General features: G+C 43.0%; 2 protein-coding genes and 2 non-coding genes across 4 annotated transcripts; 1 reads left to right on the plus strand and 3 right to left on the minus strand.

Annotated features, from left to right (window-relative positions):
- Positions 1-420: 420 nt before the first annotated feature.
- Positions 421-6132, minus strand: LOC127313553 (V-type proton ATPase subunit F). The gene is made up of 5 exons (XM_051344037.2): positions 5941-6132; positions 5748-5819; positions 2082-2163; positions 1572-1654; positions 421-853 (listed from the first exon to the last, which is right to left on the minus strand). Exons 2-5 carry the CDS (start codon positions 5808-5810, stop codon positions 692-694), a joined length of 390 nt encoding a protein of 129 aa, XP_051199997.1. The 5' UTR covers positions 5811-5819; positions 5941-6132; the 3' UTR covers positions 421-691.
- A 32-nt stretch (positions 6133-6164) lies between these two features.
- Positions 6165-6248, minus strand: TRNAL-CAA (transfer RNA leucine (anticodon CAA)). Its single transcript has one exon. It is a non-coding gene; the product is annotated as a tRNA-Leu (tRNA).
- Positions 6249-7711: 1463 nt separating this feature from the next.
- TRNAL-CAA (transfer RNA leucine (anticodon CAA)) lies at positions 7712-7795 on the minus strand. Its single transcript has one exon. It is a non-coding gene; the product is annotated as a tRNA-Leu (tRNA).
- A 232-nt stretch (positions 7796-8027) lies between these two features.
- Positions 8028-9607, plus strand: LOC127313554 (thiamine thiazole synthase, chloroplastic). Its single transcript, XM_051344038.1, has 2 exons — positions 8028-9122; positions 9221-9607. Exons 1-2 carry the CDS (start codon positions 8043-8045, stop codon positions 9389-9391), a joined length of 1251 nt encoding a protein of 416 aa, XP_051199998.1. The 5' UTR covers positions 8028-8042; the 3' UTR covers positions 9392-9607.
- The last annotated feature ends 14648 nt before the right edge of the window (positions 9608-24255 follow it).

Genomic DNA, 24255 nt, shown 5'->3' on the forward strand with positions numbered 1-24255 from the left:
CCTGGGTCTTCGGCTCTCAATGAGGACCATTCATTATTCATTTAATTATTTTGATTTGAGCATTTGTTGTAATTTGGATTGCTTTTGTATTGCGTGATGGTGAAAACATTAATAATTTTGATCTATATTACTTTTATATTAAGATTCTATTGTCCAAAATCATATATATGGGCTAAACCCCCAAACCTAGCAGATACATGCGTTAAAAAAACTGCAATGGTTTGACTACCAGCCAGCGAGTTTGGCAGCACCATCTTGACCTGACAAAAGCCTCGAAGAGCTATCTGAATTCTCTGACACAGCGATCACGCTGAGCACTAGGTTGTTGATGTCTCAGGATGAATTATCTTTTGGATTTTCGTGGGTAAAGCTACAACACACGCACACTAGAATCAAGTCTATTGCAGCACGACATAAAACTTGACAAGAATACAACAGATTGCATATTGCTTAATTCCTCTGTTTATCCAATGAAAATGATGGGCATGCTACATATTCTGCAAATAAAGCCTTATTACATTCAACCACAGGTCCAATCAAAATTATTTACCCCTAATTCATTCTAGTCTCTCCGCATGCCCGCAAAAGAATGGTAAGAATAATTTAATACAAATCCTACATTGAACAAGTACAGGAAGACTCCAATAAAAAAAAAGGAGATGCCCCTGTTTGATATCGTCAAGGTCTCTGTTCAACGCCTCTCAGAAGAAGAGTCCGCAGAAAATAGATGCTTCACACGGGAAAGAACCGAATCACTCTCTGGGTCATATGGATGATCCTTGGATGGGATCTCCAATATAGCAGGGATTGGCTTGTTGTAGCCATCCACCAGAAATCTTATCATGTTCGCAATCTGTGACAAATTAGAAAGACGTTAGACAAATCTGCATCTGGTACTGCTAATGTTCCAAATGGTTCCCCAAAATGCTTTTAGACTATTTTCTTTACACATAATAGGAAATACGCACTGCTGAGCATACAGTATAAACATAGTTTGATTTTTAAGAGTTGCAAGAGAGGTTTATTTAAAGAGCCGCGTGGAAGCTTGCTATCCATGCGTCAGAACCATGAGTTGGTTACGAGATCTTCTGGGTTTCACCTCTACCCTACCCCAACTTGTTTGGGAATAAAGGGGCGGTTGTTGTTGTTGCAAGAGAGGTTTATTTGAGGAGTAAGTGACGCATGATAAGACTACAATATTTTGTTGGAAAATTTTGTACCTAAATCAAGTCTAGCAGCATATATTCTTAACTGAGATGGGAAAGTTATTGAAGGCATGGGAAAAACTAGGAGTTCGAAATCCCGCTTTATATCCTCCTTGTTAATATACAGCTAAATGTACTAAGATGGGACCTTTCGAGTTTCAACAGCATCATTCATTTTGTTTTCATCCCAAGGAGCTGAGTCTAACGAAAGTAATCAGGACTAAGTAACCACAACAAATCACGACCGCCCTCCAATTCATTCTTTCTTGTTTAGATGATATACTTTACAAGATTTCGACGACCAAGCAATTTGTTGATTCTGTATAGAAAACAAATAATGTACATTCATAACGATGGTTCACTTACATATTGGCTGATGAGCACAATCGCAATATCATCCCTCGCAGTGAACTCTTTAAAAGCGTCTTCAATCTGTTTCACTGTCGTTTCTGTGATATAACAAAAAAAGTATTTATTCAAGTCCCCAGGATCAGTGCATGTAACAAAAATATGAAATATAGTATGACATAAAGAAATGATAATGGAGTTATGTGACAGGATTAGAAGTGACATTTGAGATGTTTACAATACATGAAAGCTCAGGACTGAGAAAACCAGTATAGATATCTCCTAAAACAGTAATGGACAAAGTTTTGCCTTTGTCTAGCAGAAAGAATAGAAGAGGGATAAAGATGAAAAGAATGTCAAATCCTACTAAGAAATGCTTAAGAAAATAGGCATTGAGGATTTTAAGTGGACAATACTTCAAACATTCTGCTGGCAATCATTCAACATACTTTCAATGACAGCAGATATTATTGTATACATGTCAATTGTTGACCAACAATACATTATGTAGTAAGTTCAGGATATTACTGTTATCCACAAGAAGGTAATTTGTTGTCTTGCGCAGATCAACATTGCCAACTCCAGCCAACAAAAACCCAGTAACAGTGTCCTGTTCGAATATAAAGCTCAATGTCAGAACAACACTTGATATATACTAGTACCATCGATCATCACATATCAATATTATTGGTTGTCAAATCCTGTACAACAAATTGGCATTTACAGTAAGAAGTCAACTTCTGATTTCTGTATGATCTGCGATCAACTTTGTAACTGCAAAGGAATAATGGATCTTATTCAAGTGGTACGATTTGGGAAGCTCTGCAAAATATTCAGTTGACACCGGAAATTGAAGATAGATGGATCAGGCAATGGGAACCAAAAGGGGTTTTCACCACCACATCGGCATACAAGGCGTATTTTGAGACCTCCATTCTCTGGAGGCTTGGCAGGTGACATCTGGGGTTCCTGGGCGCCTCTGCATTGTAAATTTTCAATTTACCTCTCATTGCGATGGAGAATTTGGGCGGCAGATCGGCTGGAAAAACGATGTCTACCGCACAATGACAGATGCGTTTTCTGCAATTCAGTTCAAGAGGACGTGCAACATCTGTTCAGTGGGTGTGCATTTGCTAATATAATTTGAAATTAAGTCCTGCAATGGGCTGGGATGCAGCCGGTCGCTCCTAATATGACACAAACGCTAAGAAACTGGTGGTTTTCAGCAAGGAACGGACGGCAGGGTAACAGAAAAAGTATCCTGAATTCACGTGTGATGCTAAGTTGCTAACCACCTGGAGAATTTGGCGTGAAAGAAACAGAAGATTGTTTGATAAGAATTTCTTGCCAATGCAAAAGATTCTTGATCAAATCAAAGCTGACGCTCGGTTCTGGGCTATGGAAAGCGGCGGTCGTTTCCTCCTTTATGAGGCGCCAGTTATACCCTCTATCAAAGTGGTTGAGTTTTGCCTAGTCTTAGCGTTTCGCTTACTGTAGGCATCGCTGCTTTGGCCACTGGTTGATCAACACACCCTCTTCGGGTACTGTAGAAGTACCATAGATGCGGGCATCCAAATTTAGTTTCCATTTCAAAACCTTCAGATTTAGACTGCATGTTAAGGTTTTCAGAGAACTGCAGGTTGGGGTTCATTGGTTGCTGAAGACGAGAAGACTGGGCCGTTGTTGGATAGCATCAAGACATCCTTATCGCGCAAGGATGAAAAGATCAATGTGAGATTGTAAAGCTGAAGTTGTCCACATCTTCAAACTGAATCCTTTCAAATCTTTACAATCACATCAACTTATTCAGACATTTATCTTTTCAGTATGTGACATGATACGCACGTCAAAATATTCAGTCAACGTCCAGAGATGCTCCATTCTAGACGGTGCGAGTGGCTACTGACATATAATTGCACTGGGTTATTGAGTTTGTGAGTGCCCTTAATTCGTCCGATGTTGGAAATGGGTTATCAGCACTCTGCAGTTAAGAATCAACTTGCCTGGGAAGGCAACACAGAAGGTGTTTGATGAAGCTCTGGGGAGCTTTGCTTGTGATGCACCACCGGTTCCAGGTTTCCGAAGGTCCAAGGGAGGTATTAATCCCATATTTCCTCTGGAAGATTTTTTATATATATTTGCTTGCTTCAAGCTACTGAATTAGCCAACAATATTGTTTAGTCTTTCTTCGTGGACATATGTTGGATCGTCGAAGGGAAAACATCAAATCTAAGTGAAACATCAAATTTAAGTACCTATGAACCTTTCACGTCTCATATGCAACGCGTGATTTGTTTCCTAATTTCTGTGTGGAATCCTTGCATTTCAAATGGGGCTCAGTTCCTGCAATTGTCGCTTTTAATTGCAAGAATCCCTTTTATTTCATGCATGCATTGACTAGAACTTCTTCCAATGGTAACTGTTTAAGGTGGCTCTTTACCAACTCTTCTTCGGAGTTAGGATACCATCCTTCTTCAGAAATAAAGCACACATGGAGTGTGTTTTCGATCGAGCATGAGTACGCGCAACTGTAACCAGCTAAATTTTCAACTGAATGTATTGGCTACAAAATACTAATTGCAATCAAGAGCTTACATGGCTAGCCATAATTTATTTATTATCAAGTTTGCACTGCTGTCCTGATCCCCCATTAACAAATGAACTAACCCTATATGTTTACTAGCTACTACTGATTCTAAAGGTAAATATTGTCATCTCTGTTGGTGAGAAGTTACAAGAACCTTCTGCACAGGTTGTTCTACGCTGGGGGCTTCAAATGGGCCTGAGTGTGGTTCCAAAAATCACCAATGAGACAAGGATAAACGAAACTTAGAATATTTCATTGGTCTATTCCTGAAAATTTGATGTCAAAATTCTCTGAAATCCCACAGGCATGCCACAACAACTCTGTTTTTCTCTATGTGAATGTTCCTGCCTATCTTTGACATTTTTTTTTTCCGATAAAGGCCTATGTTTGACATGAGCGTACCCTGATAGTATTATGCGATGCTTTGTTCTTTTCAGAAAAAACTTACAAAAATCATGTTTTCTACTCCCAACATCCCGAAAAGGATGTCTCAACTTTGTCTAGATATGCAAGCATCTAGACGAGCTTTAGTGCGTAGATACATGCGAATCTTGACAAAGTTGAGACATCCTTTTTGGGATGGAGGGAGTACAACTAATCTCGAGAAAACTATAGCATCAGATAAATTACCCTCTGAGAAAACTAATCCCATCTCGACAAAACAATCTTATATACCAATATAATTACCCTCTGATATTGGTTATCTAAGATTTTTTAGTCCTCTGTATGCAGATAAAGACGCGAAGAACAAAATTTGATGGCATTGATTGTATGGTACTCCCAGGTTTCATAGCAGTATAGCATACCAGCATAAATCCCCTGATTCATGGCATTGATTGTATGCAGATGCAGAATTTCTCTTAAACTGCTGGGAATAAATGTCTTCTTTTACAGAACAGACTTGACATAATTGCTTGATCATATATTTTCTTATATACTGCTGTCATTTTTTTAGCAACACAAGTTCTACTGTCAGAAGTACGGTACTCCCAGGTTTAAGGGGCATGGTATGTAGGCACGGTCCAGTGGTTACTGAGAGATTTGAGGCAGTGACTTTCTCACTCCAGCATTATATCTTGTAGTTATTTTACGATTTAGCCTTGATTTTGAATATTGAATCTTAGTATGTTGATTATTCTATACCACTCTGGTAAACACTATAATGTATCTATGTTTGCTTTATAATGTTAACCTGTATACGCAGGGTTCTAATGTTTATGACATCAATGAGAATAAGTATCTAGATTCTCTGGAAGGATTATGGTGTGCATTTTTAGGCATGTACAAGTACAATCTTCAGAATGTGGTTTTCATGATCATTTGCTCCAGAATTTTGCTCTTCCGTATAATATATGCATCACCATTTAATTCTGTGGCTTTAGGATCAATATTTAAACTATAATTCAATTCCTCTTTCATGAACAATTCGAAATGTCTTTTTCAGGTTGTAGTGAGCTTCGATTAGTTAAACTGCAAGTTGAGTTGGGATGACTTGTGTATGCCTCTATCAATCCTAGCTATCTAGGTAGTGCTCGGGATTCAACAGATGGCCAATTATTAAAGGGAGCTCAAGCAACATTACGGTATATAAAGGGGGATAGGATCACCTCATCAGCGATGATGGCGATGAGCGCGGAGTTGTTCGACGCGGCATTACCCCTCCCCGCCATTGCTGCTTCCTGTCAACAGCCAAACAGATACTAGGAATCGATTAACAACAAACCAAAAGGAGGCAAATTTGGTAAGCGATTCCCTGCAGAGCAGAATAGGAGGGACGGGCGCATAGGAATCGGATCGAACCTGGCAGCAGATATGCAAGCGGAGATCACAGAATCAGAGTCAGAGATCCAGGCGCAAGAGGGGTTAAAGAATGAAGATCCGGTGACGCAGGAGAAAACTATGGCGGCGGTGGAGAGCCGGATGAACGTGGAGTGGTGCTTGGCGACGACGGAGTACCACGCCCGGGTGTACGGGGCCAAACGGGTGGTCTGCGAACGAACCTTAAATTAGAAAAGAAAAAGAGTTGTCAGAAGTGGGGTTCGAACCCACGCCCTCGTATTGAGGACCAGATCTTGAATCTGGCGCCTTGACCACTCGGCCATCCTGACAATTTACCATTACAGTTAATTAATTCAATATTTAAATATTTTACGTAATATGCGTTATATATTTTTGCACGCTAGCAAAATACCCGTGCGTTGCCACGGATTTAAAAGATCTTCTCGCAAACATAGACATAAGATACATAAAAATGACAAACTCCTATTCTTTGGAACTTTATTTGTGCTTTTCTCTATCCATCGATCTTATATATGGTGAGTTGGAAGTGGGATCATACATTATCTTGGATTTTTCTCTACGAAAACCCTTCATAATATCACTCGAAACAATTGAAAGAGGGTCCGAAAGTCCATGTCGACTGCTTACCTTCTGCAGAACAGACCAAGCATCGATCCAACAAGTGTACATTATGAGAATTGGATCACACGGGTAGACATGATAAAAAAAAAAAGCTATTGCATTCTGGGCCTTCCAAACTGCCAAGAAAACAGCATCTACTCCCACAACAAACATACTTCTATCTTTACTAGGAGTAGTACATTTCACCACCCCCATATATGCTTAGCCATCTTATATTCAAAAAAATAATATCTAAAGTCTCACGTTCATCACAGAAACAACATTTAGTATCTTTACATTTCCAACCTCTTTTAATTAACACATCTTTTCTCAAAATGTTCTTATAAAAAGCTAACCATAATGAGCCTTTAATCTTATATAAGTGGGATCCTCACCAACCTGACATTTCTATGTGGCCACTTCACTACATATAGCGTAGAGTAAAATTGCCATATTTGGTTATTAACTATTGACACTTATCTTCGTGATTACTTAAACTAGTATAAGAACATAAATCTTGCAACTTCCACCACATTGCTGCCCTTTCCCCCGCAAGGTTCTAATAACACCTCATCCTTTCTCAAGTACATAATTGTCTAAAGTATTAGTAGTAAAAGTCAAGCAATGCAATGTACTGCACACAAAGTTATATCTCCTTTCAGTTTTTATCACACAATCTACTACGATACAAGGGCACCCACAGTTACATAAAAGGTATTTTCCTAATGTACAATTGAAAATAGAAGAGTATTCTTGAACTTCTTTTTAGCTCTCCCAAAACCAAACAAAAAAACAACATTTATGAAAGTTAGTTTTATAACCCTAAAAGCTGCTAAAAAAATACAAAGAATAGCTTTCAAATCCCTAGCACTGTGTATACTATCCTGAAACATGATAACTGAACCATCGACATATTGGACCATGCTAACTCCTCCTACAAGATTATCTACCAAACCTTCCATCAACTTGAATCCTGACATAGTATTACAAGCGAGGTTTTTGAACTTGAATCCTGCATGCATAGTATTATGGTGAGGACCTGAAGTGGTATTCGAACGACCTAAATTTAAAAAGTAAAAATAGTTTGTCAGAAGTGTGGTTTGAACTAGTATTATGGTGAGGACCTGAAGTGGTCTGCGAACGACCTAAATTGAAAAAGTAAAAAATGGTTTGTCAGAAGTGGGGTTTGAACCCACGCCCTCGTAAGAGGACCAGAACTTGAGTCTGGCGCCTTAGACCACTCGGCCATCCTGACTTTACATTAGGATTAATTAACTTCCCGTATAAATACTATCAGTAATACGGTATACTCCGTATAGTTCTGCACACATACAGGTGACGCAACAAGTGCCGCGAGACCCCCACTTGTGTTTCTCTATGTCAATCGATCTTATTTCCGGTGAGCTGAAAGTGGGATCACATATTATCTTGGGTTTTTCTCGACGGAAAACCCTGAAAATATCACTCGACAATGCTTACCAGAACATCGCAAGCTCGTTTCGATGGAACAGTTGACAGAGGATCTTCGCAAAATATCAGGAATGAGTCCAAAGGCTGACATCCTGAGATCTGGCCGCACGTACACACAATCTCCAGATATTTGTCCCCTCCTCCCCTTCTTCTACCCTGCCGCTGCGCCTTATCCTCGCCACGCTCTCACTCCACTCATCTCCTCAAGCCACACCTGCATGCACATGGCAGCCATGGCCACCACCGCCTCCAGCCTCCTCCTTAAGACGTCCTTCGCCGGCGCTCGGCTCCCGTCGGCCACCCGCGCCCCGTCCTGCGTCGCCACCCCGCGCGCCGGCACCATCTGCAACTCCATCTCCTCCTCCACCCCTCCCTACGACCTCAACGCCTTCAAGTTCAGCCCCATCAAGGAGTCCATCGTCTCCCGCGAGATGACCCGCCGCTACATGACCGACATGATCACCTACGCCGACACCGACGTGGTCATCGTCGGGGCCGGCTCCGCGGGGCTCTCCTGCGCCTACGAGCTCTCCAAGGACCCCTCCATCAGCATCGCCATCATCGAGCAGTCCGTCTCCCCCGGCGGCGGCGCCTGGCTCGGCGGCCAGCTCTTCTCCGCCATGGTCGTGCGCAAGCCCGCCCACCTCTTCCTCGACGAGCTCGACATCGAGTACGACGAGACCGAGGACTACGTCGTCATCAAGCACGCCGCGCTCTTCACCTCCACCGTCATGAGCCGCCTCCTCGCGCGCCCCAACGTCAAGCTCTTCAACGCCGTCGCCGTCGAGGACCTCATCGTCAAGGACAGCCGCGTCGCCGGCGTCGTCACCAACTGGGCGCTCGTCTCCATGAACCACGACACGCAGTCCTGCATGGACCCCAACGTCATGGAGGCCAAGGTCGTGGTCAGCTCCTGCGGCCACGACGGGCCATTCGGCGCCACCGGAGTCAAGCGGCTCCAGGACATCGGAATGATCGAGACGGTGCCCGGGATGAAGGCGCTTGACATGAACACCGCCGAGGACGCGATCGTCCGCCTCACCCGCGAGGTCGTCCCCGGCATGATTGTCACCGGCATGGAGGTCGCCGAGATCGACGGAGCCCCCAGAATGGTACTACGAAATATCCCATCTTCTACACGGGTTCTTAATCTCTGAACTGTTGGACTGACGATCTGTTCTGTTATCCTCTTGTCTTGTGGTGGTTACAGGGTCCGACGTTCGGCGCCATGATGATCTCCGGCCAGAAGGCGGCGCACCTGGCGCTCAAGGCGCTCGGCCGGCCGAACGCCATCGACGGGACGATCAAGAACGCGACCCCGGCGCTGCACCCAGAGATGATCCTGGCGGCGATTGACAACGGCGACATCGTGGACGCCTAAACGACGGTGGCTTACTCTTCGTTTGAGGAATAAGATGGTTTGATGAAACAGAGGATACTTTGGGACGACAAGACGTGGACTTCCTTTGTGACTTGTCTACTCGTGTTTGATTCCCCTCTTTGTCTTTAGTTTCGTGAAGTTAGCGTCGTGTTCATAGCACTGCGGCGATCTGGAACAAGAGGAGGGATCAGGGAATTAAAAAAAATGGTTGAATTCTATGGTGGTGTCTCGCGCGCGCGCGCGCGCGTGTGTGTGTGATTTGACACAAGATACAAGTACTCGAATTCGAACTCAAAATTAATTAGTTTAACAAGTAATCTAATCGAGCTCAGATACTAAAAAATCGAGTTGAGTTTCTCAACTTGTAGATCAACGAGTTCATTGAGTCGAGTCGAGTCATCGAGTACTCGTTAACAATTCAACCAGTTGAACTCATTTAGCTTGCAATATATTGTCGGTTTTATGCATTAATCTGCTATATGGTGTGCAAATTTTCTTATTCATGAGGTTTATGTATAGAAGTGTTAATATGTAGTGTGTGATTTGTCTACTCGTGTTTGATTCCCATGTTTCTCTTTAGTTTCTTCATGTTAGGGTCTTGTTCATTGTACTGCCTCACGACGCATGGATCTTCTAGAACAGGAGGAGGGATCGGTGAAGTAAGATAAAAATGAATTCCATGGCGGTGTGTGTGTGTGGGCGAGATTTGACAAACGTACAAGTATGTGTAAATGAGTGAAATAAAAAACTTGGATGCTGGCAAGGCAAGCTACTATCATATGGAGATATGTTGGTCTTGATCAACTCAGTTCTCTCTAGTTTGCCAATGTTTATGTTATCTTTTCTATAGATTGATTTTTTATAGATCATGTTTCTTTTGGGAAAGCGATGATAAGAAGAGAAAATATCGTCTAACTAAATGGGACATGATTTGCAGACCAAAAAATCAAGACCAAAAGATCAAGGAGGGCTTGAAATTGAGGTGCTGGAAATGAAAAATAAGTGCTTGCTTAGCAAATGGTTGTTAAAGTTATTAACCGAGGAGGGGATTTAGCAAGAACTTTTACATAAAATATGTTAAAGATAAGATGCTAGCACATGTTCGGGTTAAACCTACGGACTCACCGTTTTGGAAAGAACTTATGCATGTGAAAGATGAGTTTCTAAAATATGGTTCTTTTCGGGTAGGACCTGGGAGGCTAGTGCGGTTTTGGGGGCTGTTTGGCTTGGAGAATGGGCTCTGACTCATCAATACCCATCATTATATAACATTGTTATGCATAAGAATGTATCGGTCCATTCAGTATTATCATCAAGACCACGGATTGTTCTAAATGGGATGAATGGATGCATCTCTGTAACCGGTTAATACTGGTTCAGCTAAATTATGAACCGGACAGATTTGTTTGGAAATTAACAAAATCTGGATTTTTTTTACCGTGAAGACTATGTATGAAGATTTACTGAACAACCATGAGCACTTCCCCACCAAATATTTGTGGAAACTAAAAGTACCCTTGAAGATCAAAATCTTCATGTGGTTCCTATGTCAGAAGGTCTTGCTTACTAGGGATAATCTGATAAAAAGAAAATGGAAGGGAAGCAAGAAATGTTGTTTTTGTGATGCAGAGGAGTCCATAGAACATTTATTTCTTTCATGTCCCTTGTCAAAAAATTGTTTGGCGCATTGTATTCAACACTTATAATATTCCTCCGCCTACCAATATTAAAAATAAATTTTTCGAAACTGGTTGAATGGTATTGAAAAAAACACTAAAGCTAGAATACGCATTGGGGTATCGACTTTATGTTGGGCAATTTGGAGAAGTCAAAATAATGTTGTTTTTAACAATGCAATCAATTCTAATTTTTTGCAGGTTATCCATATGGCTACACAATGGATCCAAGATTGGTCCATATTGCTCTTGGTGGATCTGTGGGATCATATGCTTACTGGGTGCAACCCTGCTCATGGTTACTCGGGATTTTTACAACCAGACTATCTGGCGGCTTTCTAGGCGGTTGATGATGCTTAGCCTGTCTGTTTCCATCTTTTTCTCTTTTGGCGGCTGTGCCAATGCTTTGAGTTTGCTGGTGATGTAAACTTGATATCATATACTTGAATATTTTTGCAATAAAAGAGCCGTGTACATCCCTGGATGCAGAAGTCGGGGTTCACCCCCATTTCGAAAAAAATGAGTGAAAGAAAAACTCAAAATCAATGAATCTAACCAGTAATATAATCGAACTCAGATACTAAAAAATTGAGCTGAGTTATCACGTGCAAATCAACTCGTTTAACTCATATATTTGTGGAAAATTTCTTATAAGTGAGGTTTATGTAAGGAAGTGTAAATATGTATTGTTTGGTTGTGCTGCCATATAATTGGTATATTTCCTCACATTTGTGACTTGTCCAATATATTGAATTGTTCATGCTAACTAACAATCTTAACTAGCCAACTCTTTTACCGAGTCAATCCATGTCAGGGCTTTGAACTTGTTAAGCTAACAAGCTGAGTTGAGTTGGCCGGCTAAAACTTAAAAATTAACAAGACGATAGGAGTTGTGACGAGATGACTCGGTATCCACTCATAGCCGTTATTTTCATAATGTATATGATTTGTTTCTTCTAGCTTCCTAATTAAGAAGTTCCGAAACGATTGGATTTTTTCCCATCAAGATTTTTTTCGCAAGGTGATAGCGAGAAAAAGAAATACTTACTAGCTGAATGGAAGGTAGTTTGCCCCCTAAAGATCCAGGAGGAAGTGGTATTCATGATCGGCCACTCATAGAGCTCTCATAGGTAAGCGGTATTTAAGTTGCTTACCGAAAATGGGGTGTGGCAAACTCTCCTAAAAAAGGGAGTACATAGGCTTATGTGTATTGTCTCAAGTTTATTGAAAACCTAGGCACTCACATTTCTGGGTTTTCCTAATGGTGCTTCTTCCCATATGGTTCCTTCCTAATTAAGGATGTCTCGGAGATAAGGTTATACGAGGATAAGTGGTTGGGTAATACTACACTCCGAGAAAAATATTCAACTATGTATGATATTGTGCGTCACAAAGGCGATACAATTGCTAAGTTGTTGGAGTCCACTACATGTGACATTCCGAAAATAAAAGTGTGTCTAAATAGGTATAAATACTAATTAAACAACAATAATAATTAACACAACCAAAACTATCCATACTCGCACATAAGCACATAAATAAAAATTTACGAAAATACGGTGTGATCAAAAGAGAAACACATGCATAAAATAGCTCAAGGATACCCAGAAAAGTAAAGTATAAATGTAGTTCATAAGAGCTAGTTTCAGATCCACCCAAAGGATTCGAAACATGATAGCGCACATGGGTCCCTAGGATTGTGAGGAATCTAGTAACTGTATATGACATACTCACCATGAATGGATAAGAAAGAAGTCTACATAACCTCCCTATGTATTGTGTTTGGGACAGTAGCCCCCGTAACTATTAATTGGTACATATAACCCCCATATGTATGAGATACCAGGCAAATAACCCCCTCAGACCAGTGATGGTTGTTTTAGTTGACGTGGATAGTGGTTTTGTGCCAGGTAGGCGATTGAGGTTAAGCCAACAGGAGGGGAGAGAGAGGGGTCGACGGAGAGAAGGTGAGGAAGGGAGAAGCCGCAATGATGGCGCCCCCGCTCCCTGCCGGAATGTTGCGCCGCAAACCACCAACTTATGATGGAGGCGGCGGCCATGTCGATGCAGCCGAGGAAGATCAGGAACGAGTTGAACGCCTGAACCCCAGGACTGCTCCTCCCCTTCGCGCCCTTCGCCCGCCTGGTGCGTACTCTCTCCTCTGTCTTGCACTGGCGGTCTTGTCTGTACGTACTCTGTACCCTTCGTCCGTTCGTTTGTTTGGCTGGCTGTCATCCTCTGTGATAGATAGATAGAGTCAGGACCATCTTGCATTACAACTTGATTTTGATTCAGGGGGAGAATCATGCAAATCTGAAAACTGAATACTTTCAATCACTGTCCTCTTTACTTTGCATCGAATTGACATATGATTTTTTTCCTTTCCCTCTACATGTTAGAGAGTTATGAAATCTTTTCAGTTACATGATCATTTTTGCTTTTTATTTGAGGTGATATCTAATTTTATCTTATCTGAAGTTACAAAAAATTCTAATGGTTCATTATAAGAAGATTTGTAAATATCAGATCTCAACCGGACCTTCTATTCTTTATTTTCAGTGAACATGTGGAACAAACAGTACATACGGCTTAGCAGAAATCCTGATGTTTAGTTCTTATCTTGAGGATACATACATAGATGGGAGAGAGAAGCAGAGCGGCATCGAGGGGAGCGGAGCGGTATGGGAGGGAGGAAGGAGCGGAGCGGAGCGAAAATTGACCAGACCATGCCCTCAAATTATCAGTCTGTGCCGCCCATCATTGGACTGGAACTAGGAGTGGCGGGGATGCGAAGCAGTGAGGCCCTGTGCAGAAGAGAGGAGCCAAGCGAAGAGATGCACGTGCATGGCTAACCATCACTGTGCACGTGGACCACAACCACTACCAAAACAGCCATGACATGGACCAAAACCACTACCAAAACAGCCATCACTGGCCCTGAGGGGGTCATTTGCATGGTATCTCATACATAGGGGGTTATGTGTACCAGTTAATAGTTAAGGGAGGTTAGCATCCCAAACACAATACATAGGGGGTTATACGGACTTCTTTCAATGGATAACGGTGTTCCATGATGATACCAGAGTCGATGATTAACATGGTGGTCGAGTGGACGATTAAATCTTTTTGCGAGAGGATAGAAATGTGTATGTCCTCATGGAGTCTAGGGAGATGAGATAACACAGTTTACGACAGGAAAAATCTCTCGCATGCTCCAACAATAAAATCGAGCAACGTATAGGATAAAATCAACCTCATGGCGCCATCCTATGTATTTAGAAAGATAAGCCCCATGCTTTGTAAGAGAAAATTGAATGGAATTTTGATGATTTTTTTCTTTCAATTTACTCTTTCTAACATACTACATCCTTATTAAGCTGTGTATTCAGTATTATCCCTCTTTATTCCTTGTATTTGCAATTGCCTTCACCACTTATGGCTGAACGGACATACTGTCTCTAATCTAAATTAATTATCACATGAACTAGAGTGATTTTAGGCAACAATTTGCCTAAATCTACAATAATTAATTGGATTTGAGGGAGTACTACGATTTTCGTAAATTAATCTGAACAATTTGCCTAAATCTATGATTACATTTTTTGGGGGCGTAGGAGAGAAATGTGTATGCGCTCATGGATTCTAGGGAGATGAGGTAACTTTATATCTCTTCCATTCTCACTCCGTTAATACCATGGCTGTCATGGTCGTTTCTGTATGCTATTAATGGACTTTAAGATTTACAAGATAATACTCCCTCCAGTTCAGTTTACAAGGTATGCATGTTGTTTAAGAAAAACTTTGATCATATATTTAGTCAACAGAATATGAAATATATGTCATAAAAGTTTTTATTTGATGTCAAAGATTGAAGACATCTTGACCATCCAATCTTACTAAACGTTTCTCGTTTACCATCCAGCCATCTGTCATATACTTACCAAAAAAACGACAACAGGCAGAAACATGCATGATTGCCATATTAATGGGACTGCCATAGTAACGGGATTTTCCATAGTTAATACATGAAAATAAATCAAGCAATCAGCAAATTGATAACGGGATTGGCATTGTCAATAGTGATGAGACAATCAATGGACGAATATATGGAAAGCAATCAGACGACGACCCTCAGTGTTTTATGCGATCCCATCAACAGTTGTCTAGAACATATGGAAAGCAATTAGGACAATATGATCGGAAGGACGGTACATGGAAAGCAACCAGAACAAGATCGCATGCACATATTTTCCACAATTCAAATGAATGATAGATCTTTAGCGGGTTAGGCTAGCTTGGTTCGTCGTGGTTGTCATGTACAACTTCGTCAACAAACTTGCCCAGCACCGTCATAATCAACAGAATTCAGATAAATATGGAAAGCAATCACGGTTAGCGATCGGTGATAGTTGGTGGTGCATCGCTACCTTCTCAAACTCGTATTATCTGGCAAATTTATCTTACCAACGCTCTCGCTACTTTTATTGGTTTCTTGCCTCACCCCTTATCCCCGCCAGGCCGCCACCATCGCACCCTCTCTGGCCATTCGTCGGCTGCCACCGCTCTTGCCAGACCAGCTCTCTCCCCTCTCACATTCACGCGACACCGAGTCCGACTGCGACGTCTTTGCCGAGCGCACTGCATGAACCTCTCGCCTCTCATCTCAAGGTCCAATAAAAACGCACTTGTGTTGCCCTAGGTCCACAGAAGCGATCTTACTCCTCCTACAGGTCTGAGGAACATTCACGAGAAGAGATGCCCGTGTGCTACCCTAGCAAATATGAGGTACCGATTATGGCGAACCATAGGTCGTTCAAGAGGCCACGACCTCAGGTGGCGACTGCTACGACACAAAGATTACTCGCCTTGATGGTGGTGGCGCTCAACAGCTCAAGTACGTCATCAGCTCCGTGCGGCATGGTCTGTTCAACCATGCCAGGATGGCAAAGTATATACGTCAGCTTACTCCGTGTGCACGTTTCTAAGTGCTCAATATTTCTTTTTTTTCGCAATCTTCGGATCTTCATATTCTGATCTGGATTATTTTTCCGGTGCTTCTATCTCTTCTATAAAGAGTACTCTAGAAAGCATGATCCACCGGGAAAGAAAGGAAAAGAAAAGGAGCAAAGGGAAACATTGTATATATGTTTTTGATATTTTTAGAGATATAGATGCTGGAATCATGATGGTGTTGGGAAATATGATAAGTTGCCTTTACAGCTTCTATTTTTTCCTGTTTGATATGGTGATGCAACCGAGAAATTCAAAAATCAAATTCATACAATCTGAATGTTATCAAAATTGGTGCAAATGGTACATACGCAATAGTTGGATCCATCTCTGCTGCCTCAATTTTTAAGGCAACTAAATTGAATTATGATGCAAGTAGTACATTTTCTATGACCAAAGTAGGTGAAGAGATTTGAACAAAAAAAATTCTATGATGCCAGATGCAATAGAACTTTGTATACTAAAATAAAAATGTAAAATATAGCTTTAAAAATCACCTACATGTTTGGCTAGCTGGCCAGTCAAGTCTAATCAGCGAAAATAATGCAGATGCTAAGGAGCAGTGATTTTTCTTTCTCGGCCAATAATTTCGAAATATCACCGGTAACCGGTTTTGTCGGTATGCACCGGTGTAAGAGAACACCGGCCGGTATTTACCGCATTTTTTTAATTCACTCAAATTTGTAGAATTTTAAGGGTGATATGTTTTTTTTGAGAAAGATAATAAAAATCTTGCTAAGGAGAGGAACACATTATTTTTCTAGCTGGCTCAAACGTAACCTTGTGCATGCAACACAATTTATTATGTGTCTCCTGCTCTAATGGTGTCACAATAATCCTTGTTCCTGGCCGCCGCCTCCAAGAAAACCGCGCCTTGGCCTCCACTATAGATCGGCTCTCCCTCATCTAGCCGGCCTTGCCGACGTCGTGATGGGTGGGGAACCCGATCTATGTGTAACATCCCAAATTTCAATAAAAGAAAGTTAGAAGAATTCCAGAGAGCAAAATTTCAAACCAACAAAAACTTTTTAAATTGCATATAGTGCCATGCATAGGACTTGTGCATTTGATTGATATGCCATGATGATTGTTATTAGGTGTATAAGCTAAACCCTAAAACCCTAATGTGATCATGAGAAGATCACAAACCAATTAAATCACAAAGAATAAGAAAATCAAATAAATGCAAAACCCTAAAAACCCTCACATATGCCCTATGGCATTTTTTATAAATTTTGACCCTAGACCAATTTGGTCTTCACCATTAGTTGAATAATGTTACTAAACACTTATTACAACTTTTGGAATCAAAGAATCACAAATCAAATGGATTTCAAATACAAAACTTGCTCACATATGATAATGGTCAAATCTGCCAATTATAGTCTGATCACTACTTTGAGCCATTGCAATTCAATTTTCTCAAACCAAACCTTGCTAACTCTTTGCATCACATCCAAGTCAACATCAAGGTGAACACTTTTTGTAAAGATCACCATGCCAAATTCTGTTTGATCATTAGCTACGCTCATCCAAAGTTGCAACATTTTAACATATGCAACAATCTCACACTTAGCCATTTTTGCAAAACTTTGAATTCAACAATGCCACCACCACACTTCACCACCTCTGGTCATTTCTAACTCATTGAGACACTCACAATTCAAAACTTGCAACCATTTGAATTAAATCAAATTTGGACAAATTTGGCAAATTGCAAATATGGAACTATTACACACTATTTCAAATAGTGTTCTATCCCACCCTAATCTACCTCAAACCACCCTATCTGGTCCCCTTGCCCCCTCTCCCACTAAATGCAACATAGTAACCCTAAGAGGGAGGGCACACATGGCATAGCCATGGCCATGCCGGCCATGGGCACGTGCATGCCCCTCCCCTCTTTTCCTTCGTCACCAGAGCTGGCCACCGTGCCCAAACAACGCCACCTCACCTCCTAGCACCGCCTACACCCGCCATGGTCGAGGGAGCAGCGACCACACGCTGGACGACGCGCGCCCAGAACGGCCAGTATGCCGCTCATGTCGCGCGTGGCGCGCCACAGGCACGCCCTGGCCACCTCTCGCCTGGCCACCTCGCACACGCCCTGGACCACCTAGCTGCGGGTTGAGCATCGCCGCGTCGCCACGCAGCTCGCAGACACGCGCGTGACCACGACCCATGGCCACCGCCGCCGGAGACGGAGAAGAAAAGCCGCCGTAGACGCGCCAGAACCCGCGACGCTCCGACCGCGTTAGGCACCGCCTACCCTACCCGTCGCCACCCAGAGGACCACCGTGACGCCAGGAACACCACCGCGCCCTCGCCTAGCTCGCTAGACCGCCGGAGACGCCGCGCCCTTGTCGAGTTCGCTGCAGCACCTCGGGCACTCGCTCGCCTATAAAAGGAGGCATCGCCTCGACGATTCCTTCACACCACCACTCCTCCCTCTCCTTCCTTGATCTCCCAGCCACCTCGCCGCTCCACATTGACCACCAGAGCCGCCCAATTCCTACCTCACTGCCGCGCGCTGCCGTGGAAGCTCGCCGTCGATTGGAGCCACCCCAGGACGAGCCGCCGGTACCTGGAGCTTCGCCGTCATCCACCACTTCGTCGAGCATACTGCCCACCGTCGCTGGAGCCACGGTGAGCTCTCCGACCCCCTAGGCTCGCCGCCAGACCCTCGGCCTCTCGCCGGCGACGATGATGAACGAGCGCCGTTGGATTAGATTCTAATCCAACGCCTCTGTTTAAAACGTACCGCTTCGGTGACGCTGAGTCACTGACGCGCGGACCCCACCCTGTCAGCGCGTCACGCGTCTGTGGACGTGGCTGGGCTGGCTTGGGCTGGACTGGGCCGTTTTATTCGAATCTGGCCCAGTTTCGTTTCCCGCCGGCCCTTTTAATTCAAATGATTTTTAAACAATTCCAAACAATTTCAATACTGCCCCAACTTTGAAAATGCATAGATTCAAATTGGCTTAACCAAATTTAAGAACTTTATATGGTTGGAAAGCTATGGAAAAGATCTAAAGAATGCCACTGGTCCCATGCCAAGATTAGTTGTAGAATTAATTTGATAAAAAGAATAAGGCATGGACTTTTCCATATTCAACCAAAATAGATATTAAGTTAATTCCAACTCTAATAGCTCACATTTGACTTACACTAATTATTTATGCAATAAAATGGTGTGGTCACTTTGCATGATCATGCCCTAGTTTAATTAATGGACAATATGGCTAGTTTATGTAGTTGATATTGTCCAAAACTATTAAGCAAATTATATGAAGTCTTATACTTCATTTAAACTTTGTCTCAATTGAATTCATGTGATGTTTGGACCCCTGGCCAAACTCACTTATATGAATTACTTGGAGATTTAAATCATATGTTAGCACTATTAAATAGTATGAGGTGGTCTACTTCATTTAAATCATTTTCTCAAATGATAATGATGAATGTTTGACTTAGGTCAATATAAGTTCATATATGATTGTTTGAGAAATTAAATCTTAAGAAGATTTCAATGAGAGGAAATTATTTCTCAAGCACCCTATGGAAACTATCATTTACATATTAAATACAAAGAAGTAAATTCTCCTCAAGCAACACAACCCATGCACTCTAATTAGATTATTTGTGTGCATAGAATAGTTTGTGTGTTTATATGTGATACATGGAATAGCCATTAAATTAGTGAGTAATTATACTCGTATTCAAATTTAGACGCTAGCACCGGAGAGTACACTGAAGAAGAAGGTTGCTACCAAGAGGAGGAGGAGGAGGAGAATTTTGAGAACTACCAAGGCAAGCTAATATTTTTGCAAAGTGTAAAGCCCCTTGGGGCAAGGCACCATGAATCTTACCTTTTCTTATATAAGCCTATCCCAAGTTTATACATTACAAGTTTTTACTTGTTTTCTCAAAGAGTTACTTTTATAGTTAACTTTGGTCAAAGTAAAGAAGTTTACTAGAGTAGCAAAGTTAGTCTCCATCAAGCAAAGCAAGATAGCCCCCTCATGATTTAGAGCTAGTGCTAATGAATAAAACTTGACTACTCTAGATGGGAACAATGTGAATTGAAATGAATTTGAAACCTTGGAATGATGAAGCATTCCATTGAATGATTTTTGAAGGTGAATATGACCCAGAGAAGATGGTGATTTTTGATAAACATGATGTTGGTTTGAATGCGATACCTTTCCAATATCAAGTACCCCCACAATACCTGATTATGGGTAGGGCTTAACTGGAAGTTTATGCATCTTAGTATGGGTTCCCTCTGAACACACGTCATAGGGGTTACGCTTGAGGCTGCCTCCGTTGTTGAGAAATGATGTGAAATTGAGGTGAATTGTACGGCCAAGCCCTGTGCAGTTCCCAGGTTGACAGTTGGTCTTCACTGGGAGGCCAAGCTCATGGGGAGTGGTGCTCATACTAGGATTTGTAAGTGAAAGGTTATGGTTGATGATCCGCGTACTGTGTTACGATGATTCGGGGTAATCCCGACGGATGAAATCAAATGTTGTGGCACAAGTGTGCAACCTCTGTAGAGTGTCAATCTATTCGAATAGCCGCGTCCACGGTTACGGACGGTTGGAAAGGCCATACAGTTTCCGATGTCATATCTTGAAAATGATGTTGAAAGGAGATGGTGAAATGACTTGTGGTGAATTGAATTGAAATCACCACTTGAATGGTGGGAATGACACTAATGTTCCCATTTGAGTTAGTTAGCATATGAACAAGCTTTTCTCAAATACTTGTGAACTAAAATTGGCTTTATGCAAATAAACTAGAGCTTAGCAAACCATACTAGAAATGTCTAGCACTTACATTAGTATTAGTTTGCGAGTACTTGAAGTACTCACGGCTTTGTCCCTGGCTATTCAAATGGCCAGAGTATGAAGATGAACAAGGAGATGACCAGCAGGACGCCTACGACAACTAGGAGTCTTCCGACGTCAAGCGTTGGCCTGTGGACTAGAGAGTCCTTGTATCTTACGCTTCCGCTTTGAACTTGTGTTTGTTCGTTGATCAATAGATCAACTATTCGTGTAATATGGATGATGTGATTCCAAGTTGTAAGACATTATGGTTTGTAATGAATGATGACTGTGATACTTAACTATTATGCCTCACAACAACAATATTCCTGGGATTGCGATGTATGACATAATAGGCATTCGGACTTAAAAATCTGGGTGTTGACAAGTTGGTATCAGAGCCATTGTTTGACCTTAGAAGACCTTAGTTAGAATGGGCGTTCTAAAAAACTTAACTTTGAAAATCGAATGAAGAAATATTTGTGAAAATTTACTTACACTCTTGTCTTTGAGACTTTGCCAAAATTTGATGAATCATGTTCTATCTTATTTGAATCTACTTAAAATTTGGCCACACCTTGCACTCTTTAACTTACTCATCCAATTCTCTTTCAGATGGAGCCGAATGAACCCATCAACACCAAGTTTTATCAGCTTGGGAACGGAGGGAGCTTGATCTTCGAGCACGACCTCAACGCCGTCTCTGACTTCCTTGGGCGCCCACACCCCGAGTTCCACGGGGTTCAGTTGGACGACACGCCTGGAGGAGAGTTGCAGTGGGTGATCACTGCCGACTTGAGGGGCAAGATGGAGCCTCCCACCTCGGAGAGGATCCTCTTCTCCTTCCGCGAGAGCAACTGGCTCGACGGACTCGCACGTGGCCTTCAGGAGGCACTTGCGCGCCTTTGTGTACAGAACGTGGTTCGCATCCTCGCCTCTCGCTTCGCGCATCTCGTGAGGCGTGACGCCATGGGAGTGCCCATGGAGCTGCAGCCGCACCCGGAGTTGAGGCACCATGCTGAGCACCTGGACTTCATGCTCTACCAGACTCAGAAGGACCTCGACGCCACTCGCGCTTACGCGAACCAGACCCATGCTCACATCATCGAGCAGGGTGAGGCGATCAAGCTACTCAACAACGACCGCAAGAGCCTTCGCCAGCAGCGTGCCAAGAAGGACGCTACGATTGTGCGCCTTCGCGCCAAGGTTGCGTCACTCGAGGCCACTGTCAAGGCCCAGGAGGATCAAATCAGAGAGCTGGAGGATGACGACGGAGGCATCGACCTTCAGGGAGGAGGAGCCTTCCTGAGCGACGACGACGACTTTGAGGAGGACGAGTTCACCGAGGAGGAGGACTACGAGTTCCTGGAGGCAGGACCTGACGACTACGTCCCGATCGACATCGAGGATGAGGAGTAGTTGCACTAGTTTCACTTATGTAGGTGTGAGTTGTATCCTGTCCCTTGTATCGTAGCATGAGAATGGTTCTTAAAACCATTGGAGTATGTGTGTGTTAGTTTGTACTATGTGTTGAATGAATAAATGAGTGTTATGCTTGTCATGAAAAGATTACAAGTTTTCAAATGTTTTTAAACATAACCAAAATGAACCATAGAATGTTCCCTCTTATCTCATGATCTTCCATATCTTCAGATGGCCCCTCCCAATCGCACCAACGACGCGATGATGCAACTGTTGCAAACCTTGCTTGCCGACAGGGAGACAGAAAAAGCCGAACACCAAGCCAACCTCAACGCTTTGCAGAACATCGCAAATCAAGGCCATGGAAATCATGACCACCCTGGATCCAAGCTCAAGAACTTCCAGAACACCAACCCTCCGGTGTTTAGCAAGACCGAGGAGCCCCTCGACGCCGACGACTGGCTCCAGACTATAGAGAACAACCTGGAAGTAGCCGGAGTGGAAGCCAACGAGAAAGTCTTGTTTGCCACCCACTATCTTGCTGGACCAGCCCGCGCTTGGTGGACAAGCACATGTGCCATGAACGGAGGTCAGTTCATGACTTGGGAGGATTTCAAGCTAAAGTTCAGCAAGTACCATGTACCCCCGGGTCTTATCAAAAAGATGAGGGATGAGTTCCGTGAACTGAAACAAGGTCGCATGACGGTGGTAGAATACCGCGACAAGTTTCTCACACTGTCGAGGTATGCCCCTGATGAGACCGACACCGTTGAGAAGAGGAAGGAGATATTCCTGAACGGACTGCATGATGAGATGCAGACTGTCCTTGTCAACATCCCCTTCGCCGACCTTGAAGCCCTTGTTGACTCCGCCATCTAGATGGAGGGCAAGTTGAACCAAGCCAATGAGAACCGCAAGCGCCGCATGGCAAATCAAAGTGGGTCTAGCCATACCCAGAAGTTTCGCCCCAGCTCAAGCGGAGGTTTCACTCCGAGGAACAACAAACCCCCGATGCAGAACTCGCGCCCCGGTTATCAGAACCGGAGTGGAGGAAACTCCAAGCCAGGAGGCTACAACAACAACAACTACAACAACAACAACTACTACAACCGCGCTGCGCCCAGAGCCCCCAACAACAATAACAACAACACCAACACCGCTCCCAGAACCAGAAGCAACACCGTCCCCGTTGCGAACAAGCAGGACAAGACCACCATCACTTGTTATGAGTGTGGTGTAGTGGGGCACTACTCCAACGAGTGTCCCAAGAGGCTCGCCAAGCTCGCCGGCAACACCGCAGCACCTGCTCAGCAGCAACGCCGTGTCTCCACCGGCAAGAAGTTCGCCCCCAACAACCCCAATAACCGCAACGGCCGCCTCTACCACATGAATGCCGAAGAAGCCCAGGAAGCACCAGATGTGGTACTGGGTATGTTTTCTGTCAACCACATCCCTGCCAGAGTGTTGTTTGATTTCGGAGCATCTCATTCTTTTGTCACCGAAGACTTTGCATCAGCAAGTAAAATTCAACCCTTCAGTTTGAAGCATGTTATGATAGTTCAAATTCCCGGATCAACCACCAAAGCCAGAAAATTTTGCAAAAATGTACCTATCAAAATCCATGATGTAGATTTCTATGCCAATCTAATCATACTGGGAACCAAAGGTTTGGAAGTCGTACTAGGAATGGACTGGATGTCCAAGCACAATGGATTGATAGACTGTGCCAAGAAAGCCATAACCATGACTAGCAGCACCGGTATCATAGTAGAGCACGTCTCTGAAAAACTACCCAGAAAATTCACCTGCAACCAAAGTGTATCCAAGCCAACTCTGGATCAAATCAGGGTCGTTTGTCGCTACCCTGATGTGTTTCCGGATGATCTACCCGGTATGCCCGCGGATAGGGATATCGAGTTCATCATCG

This window comes from Lolium perenne, chromosome 7 (assembly GCF_019359855.2).
Source record: "Lolium perenne isolate Kyuss_39 chromosome 7, Kyuss_2.0, whole genome shotgun sequence".
NCBI lineage: Eukaryota > Viridiplantae > Streptophyta > Magnoliopsida > Poales > Poaceae > Lolium > Lolium perenne.